This window comes from Mytilus trossulus, chromosome 11, assembly GCF_036588685.1.
Source record: "Mytilus trossulus isolate FHL-02 chromosome 11, PNRI_Mtr1.1.1.hap1, whole genome shotgun sequence".
NCBI classification, from domain to species: Eukaryota; Metazoa; Mollusca; class Bivalvia; order Mytilida; family Mytilidae; genus Mytilus; species Mytilus trossulus.
In genome coordinates, this window is record NC_086383.1 from 15,152,612 (window position 1) to 15,159,798 (window position 7,187).

The 7,187-nt window shown below is 33.6% G+C and overlaps 1 protein-coding gene across 1 annotated transcript; it reads left to right on the top strand.

Moving 5' to 3' along the window:
- On the top strand, nt 1-2,170 carry LOC134689764 (uncharacterized). The gene has a single exon (XM_063549736.1). It carries the CDS (start codon nt 1-3, stop codon nt 1,723-1,725), a length of 1,725 nt encoding a protein of 574 aa, XP_063405806.1. The 3' UTR covers nt 1,726-2,170.
- Nucleotides 2,171-7,187: the final 5,017 nt, after the last annotated feature.

Sequence of the window (7,187 nt, forward strand, 5' to 3'; positions counted from 1 at the left end):
ATGTCATCGGACAATAGCTCGGACAATGAAGAAAATGTTGAAATAAATCAACCACGGGATATAACGACAATAAATTACTATCCTGAAACATTATGTAGTGACATAGTCCTGAAAATTGAAGTACCAACAGATTTCAAGGAAGTAAAAAAAGATATGACGATAGATAGCTCTACAGAACCAACAACAAGAACTTTGGAAGTCACACAATTAGAATATGCAAAAAAGCTGGAATACGATCAACTAGACCAAAGCGCACCTGACCTTATACAAATGTCAGCTGATGATAGTTCGAATTATAAGGAAAATGTCGAAATAAATCAACCTCGATATCCAACGTCAAAAAACTCTGATCCGTATACAATGAACAGTGACAGAGTTCTGAAAATTGAAATTCTTACAGATTTAACGAAGGTTCAAGAAGATATTGTGACAGATAGATCTACAAAACAAACAAGAAGAACTTTTAACGTAGCACAGAAAGAGTATGAAAAAAGGCCGGAAGACGATAGACTAGACGAAAACGCAGTTAACATTATAGATATGTTAAAGGCAGACATCTTTGATACTCAAGAACATGCTGAAATGAATAAACAACGAGATCCAACGTCAATACATTCTAAACTTGATAAAGAATGCAGTACCACTGTCACGAAAATCGAAAAGCCAACAGATCTTACGAAAGCTCTAGAATATGTGGCGATGGAAAGCTCAATAGAGCCAGCATTAGCCATACAGGCAGAAAACGTGCAAAGAAAGGAAGAAGATAAAGAAGACAATACACCTGCCACACTTAAGGTGTCAGCAAGCGATCTTCGTCATATTGATAAACCTTTTGAAATTAATCGTTTCCGAGATCGAAATGAAAATATTACAAAGTCAAGAAAATCTGACATTGATAAATCATGCAGTAAATGGACTGTTCCAAATATTGCGGGATACTTTGATTTTGATGAAACAGTCCGGAAAATAGAAATTTCGACAGATCTTGCCATAGGTGATAACGAGGTGTCAGAATATATTCAATCGCAATTACTTCAAAAACTTGAAGTTGTTCAGGCTGTGCAAACAAATAAAAGCGGGAAAAATAATTATACTTCAGAAATTGTTTCACATTTAAAGTCTATCACGGCAACAGAATGCGGAAGTAGGCTTGTATTAGACGCGTCATTATTTCCACTGTGTTATTCTCTAGGTTTAAATATTGAGGTAGACAAAAATATCGATTGTATATTTCTTCCGAACTGCAGATTTGATTATTGCATAGCTAAAGATGGTAAAATAATTGGATGTGTGGAAACAAAAAGTATCAAAAGTTTGAACGACAGCGCCGTTGCGCAGGCTTTGCTGCAATTGCTAATTTTGCAGATGAATTTGTTACGAGTCAATAACCTTGGTGACGCCTTCAGCAACAAATGTCCATTATTTGCTGTTGTTACTGATGGACATAGATTTGTTTATATTCAACTACAGGAATCAGTATTCAAATTCGAACACGAAGGAAAAAAGGTCAAAGTTCGCGAAATCGCGCATGAAGATGATATTAAGTGCATTTTGGAACAAATAGGTTACCTTATGAATGAAGCAACTGCTGCACTAGGAGGGACTAACTTGGGTTCTAGTACAGTGACAGAGACAAACACAATGAATTCAAATACGTTATTGCCAAATGTAATTGATTTAGATGATCAGAATTTTGAGGACCCGCCTATAATCGTCATTGACTGAGTCACGCTGATAAATAAATTGAACTTCAAGTCATATAATCGAAGTATAAACTCGTATTTTGATCAATACTAGTTTTCCAATTATCGAAAGTGAAACAATCGATAAAAGCAATCTTGTCTCGTTTTCATAATGCCAGATATTTCGATTTTTCTCTATTTTCTAGTATCAAGGTTAAGCGATTTCATATTGAATTGAGATTTCGTACGCAAATTAAAATTCCAAGAATAAAAGGACCATGATTCCGTAATTCAATCGAAACTCATATCTTTCAATATTAAAACAAAATTAAACTTGGAGTAGACTTATATGGAAACGTCTTTAATTATACAAGATTTGAATTAATGTGATGAAAATGACAATATAAATCTCTAATTTCCCATCAACCTCAAAAGAAGTTGAAATCTTAGGGTATTTTCTTACATGTAAGCATACTTTAGAACTGAAGACAGGGACCCTTTATTTATGTATAGTATATAATAAAAAAAAATGTAATTATTTATACTTTCTAAGGATATGTTTCCCCGTGTTTTGGGGTTTGTCGTTTGTTTATATTTTTATAAATTATGTTTTTATTTACTAGTAAATAATCCTGATATGATTTATATGACAATACAATATTTAATTTATAAAACTGAGGTGCATAACAATTCAAAAGAACTTACCAAAATCACAACATTTGTTATTGTATCCCATTTCAACGTTAAGTACTTTACACAAAAACATGCAGCATATAGTTTGTTTAAAACAATTGTGGAAACGCATTCAGCATTCATAATAAGTAGTATGTTGTATTGTATTTGTTCACCATATACAATTGATATTTAGTGAACACAAAGCTATCATAAAAGTTAATCATGATGGATAAGGTTACGAAGTAGTTTTGGAAATTTAAGAATTTAGGATTTAAAGAGTTTATTTATGAACAAAGATCAAACTGGAAGTACTTGTAAATTACAAATATGCAACAGGTTTAAAAATACCATTGCAAATCATACTATAAATCAAAAAATATTGTTTGGTTTAAATAAAAGAGAGGCGAAAGATACCAAAAACAGACATTAACACTCATAAATCGAAAACAAACTGACAATGCAATTGCAAAAATCAAAAAACGACAAAAACACATACAAAAGTACACAAAAAAACCCAACATGGAAAACTAGACTGAGCAACAGGAACCCTACCAAAAAACGTGGTTGATATTATGTTCTCCACAAGGGAAATCAGATCCTGCAAAACGTGCGTCACGTGTCGAGTTGCTAATGTAAGTACAAACCCGGTGATAATGAAATTGAGAATGGAAAAAGGGAACGTGTCAAAGAGCAAAAAACAGCTGAAGGCCACCAATGGGTCTTCGACACAGCGAGAAAATCCGCTCCAGTTGGCCCCTGAACAATAGGGAAATCGGACGTCTCACTTAACTCCAAAACATATAAATGAATCAAAATTAAAAAAAAAAACACTGAAAGACTAAAAAGGCCATAGGTTCTTGACTTGGGACAGGCGCGAAAGTGCGTGGGGGTTAAACAAGCCTTAATCGTGGATCATATTCGAAACAAAGAGGACGGGATTGTGGTAACAACAATTGGAACAAATCCGTCATCTACTGTAAAACAGATATTCCATAACTGTCAACCAACTCGAGATTGCCTTCATAAAAACTTTGGAAGGGATTATTTCAACTTCACCACTTGGAACATTTGAAAACAGTTTCTGTACCGCCTCGTTATAGTCCTATAAATAAGACCATTTGTTCATATCTTTTATTCAACGTTTATATAAGGGTTTTTAAACTTTGCTGAACAAAGAAGTCTTACCGGTAGGCGTCATTTCCCCTAAATAAAAAATATCAAATTGATTCAGTGACCAAACCGAATTACTTGGACAGTTTAATCAAAACAATTGTTTTTCACCCTACACATCTTTATTTCGATGGCTGAAGAACTTAATTTTATAAAGAAGCTTTGAAATAAATTGTATAAATTTCAAGATCACTTCTTATATATTTCAAAATATCTATGCATTGTATGTGCATATTATGCAGAAATAGGCCTTTTATCGTTAGTTACATAATTGAAAGAAAACTATTAGTTAAACGCACTGTATGTATATGGCACTTCTGGTCGATATTGCGAGTCATTTTCTGTTCGTCCTGAAATATCGTCGAAAAATTACCATATTCGATATGACTCGTACTTCGCATTTCAAAGAGGAAAACAAAATTAAATTAAAAACAAACTCTATAAAAACGTATATTAACGAAAAGAAAATGCGGAGTGATATGTTATAGGACTATTAAGGTCGGCGTTGCGTGCTTGCCTCAAGTAAAGACAATCTTAACCAACATGACCAAGACAGAAAGGACATTTTGCAATCAACAAGTTAGTCCTTCAACTGGTACAACTTGTACAACTGGCTAGTTTAATAAACTGTTATTTGTAAATATTCTCGTCTGAAATTCGTCTTTATTAAATTCTATCATATCTTTCAAAGTATGAACAAACTATATAAAGGTTTTTGGAATACTCATGGTTTAAATAGTCGCTAGTTGATTTATTTCTTATGTAAATAGTTTTGAGATAGTGGTTTTGTTGAATATTTGGTATCTTTTTTGCCTGGAAATCACCAAGATTTTTCATTACCCTTTTCACCGTAATACCTATTAAACACAAAGAAAAAGGGAGTCCATTAACAGGTATACACTGCAAATTAGAAATTAGAAAGGAAGTAAAAGAGATAAAAAGGTAAAAAAAATATCCATTTGGTTAAAGTTTGATAAACAAATCCATGGACTCTCTTTCACAGTGTAGTTGTGTTTATGCTATAATGAAATCATATATGAATAATTACAGTACATGTATGTTTCCTGAGAATCCGTTAGTTTGATTTGATAACAGTAATCGTGCGTCTTTCAAAACCTTCATAACAAAATGAAATGTTACATTCGTGATCACATGTGCTTCCACAAAAAACTGCACAGGTAAATAAAAATATACTTGATGAATATTATGTATTCATTGTCTAATTAGCATGAAAATGTAGTTATTAGTCTAAGAAGTAAATGGTTTTTTTTTGTAATGTTATTGGGGTGTTGATCGTGCACGCTTTTTAGAATGAAGCTCTTTTGCGCTTCATACACAATGCGCTTCGGTCAACACTTTTAAACCCCAACAAATTCACAAAAAGAAGCATGCATTTCTTAAATAAAAATAAGAAGATGTGGTATGAGTGCCAGTGAGACAACTCTCCATCCAAGTCGAAATGTATAAAAACTTAAAAATTATAGGTCAAAGAACGGCGTTCAAAACGGAGCCTTGGCTCAACCCGAACAACAAGCTATATAGCTAAGGGCCCCAAAATGACCAGTGTAAAACAATTCAAACCGGAAAACCAACGGCCTAATCTGTATAATAAACGAGAAACACCTTTGAACCACACCAACAAACGACAGCCACTGAACAACAGGCACCTGACTGATTCAAAATAAATATTTGCACAGCTTTAAAATGAAGTTCTACAGTTGAGCTCTCAGGGAGAAATTATGATCTGTGGCAAAATTAATGCCCCAATAGTAGGACTACAAGACTACATCCAAAATGATGATAGCAATGCAAACTGTAATGACGACTGTACTGTCGCTATGAAATTATACTACCCTGATATTTCCTTGTTTTAAAAGACGTCAATTGGATAAAAGGAATTAACCTACATGGCAACCTTCTACTATGCCTTCGGAAGATATGCAGTTGAGATTTCTTAATGTGAGATTTCTAGGCCACTTATTCAGACTTTTTTCATTTACAATATTAATGGTCAAAGCACAGTGTATTTTATGCTATCATAAATCTGTTTTTAATATCGTGCGTAACATTTTATTGTTAGATCTCCAGTGGTATTTTCTGACAACTGCTTGCTATCCACTGGAAATATAAAAAACACAGTGAACTGGTATCGATTATGTTTCTGTCGAAAATTGTATATAAACCGCGTCCAATATTTAACAAAAACCTTTGTTTTTTGTATCCGCATCTCCTATCCTTCAGTACTATATATATTTTAACGGCAGTTTGTTTTAAACATCGCAGACTCTAATGTAACTACACTACCGTTGTCAAATCTGAAATGTTTAGAAATTTAGACCGTTCAGTGCTGTTTATTTGGAATTCTTATTGTAACATCATAATTATCGACACCGTTAAAGCTTTAGAATTGTTCTAGTTCATATCGCACATTATTACTTTTATTTAAAGCATATAATCGAACTCTCTGATGTTATTAGTCATATAACCTATGTCATGTTCAACAAATTTTTAGAATGGTGCAAGCGTCTTAACTGATGTTCGGTTTGCCTTTTTTATTGTATAAATTTAAAGATTTAGTAAAAGTTTAATCTAAGAAGACTTAAAGATGATTCATTTAGACTTTTTAGGCGTTTATATAATTTATTCTATTGTGTACATGTATCGTTACTTGTAACGATCCAGCGCCCTCGTGGGAAAAATCGTTGACTATTATTCAGACGTTTATATATATTTTTATTATTAGTCTGTATCGAGTGATTTATCTCGCGATCCGATTTTTCTTACAGCCTTACCATCAGGCAAACTATGTCTTTTTTTTAAAAAGCTTAGAGCTTTGAGTCTTAAAATAGTTAAAACCGAACATCATGTACCAAATTTAAAAACTTATCTATCTCAGGGTATTGTTCCGATTGGGTTTATTTTGAAAGCTTCACCCCTTACCACCGGTGAAAAATCTATCAGATTTATGGATAGATGGAATAATATTCTCCACAGTAGTTCCGTGAAATTGATGGATCTATTACACGCTGAGGCGTCTCATAAACATTTAAATTTACAAACTAGTTATAACCATCTTTAAAATAAATCATGCCAAGAACTTTCCGGTTCTGAATTGCTCACCATCAACGAGCGCCTCCATGACATCTTGCGCATTGAATCCCGGAAATTACACAAAAAACAAGTTAATAAATTTAAACGAGACGGCGTACTTTTAGACACTGTTGTAAGAGAGCAGACCACCTTAACTCTCAATCGTACCCTCATAACCGGAAAGAAATCCCGGAATCGCCGATTCAGGAGAAAAAAACAAGGTTGCATGAACTCTACAAACACTGTAGTCAATTTGTCTTCAGTAGCTTTGTCGTAGACCGAAACTAAGGTACTGTCAAAAGGTCTTAATTTTCGTCCCACGCCGGGCAAAATAGATTCTATACTTTTGGAAGATGACCTAGACAAGTAAGCAAGATCCCTCAGAATCAAGGAATATTTTGCTAAGGAGACCACAAAAAGTTCCACTGATAGTGACACAAGTGATCTCGACTCAGATGACGACCAAGTAGATGTCGATGTTCCCAGATTCAGGAAAAAAAGTTCATGGATTCCTAAACCCAGTAAATGTGCTACTTTAGAACATATTATTGACAAAATTAAATCCGACGT

Bases quoted from the DNA above. Each gene is read 5' to 3' on its own strand.
- LOC134689764 (XM_063549736.1), top strand. From the start codon at position 1: ATGTCATCGGACAATAGCTCGGACAATGAAGAAAATGTTGAAATAAAT.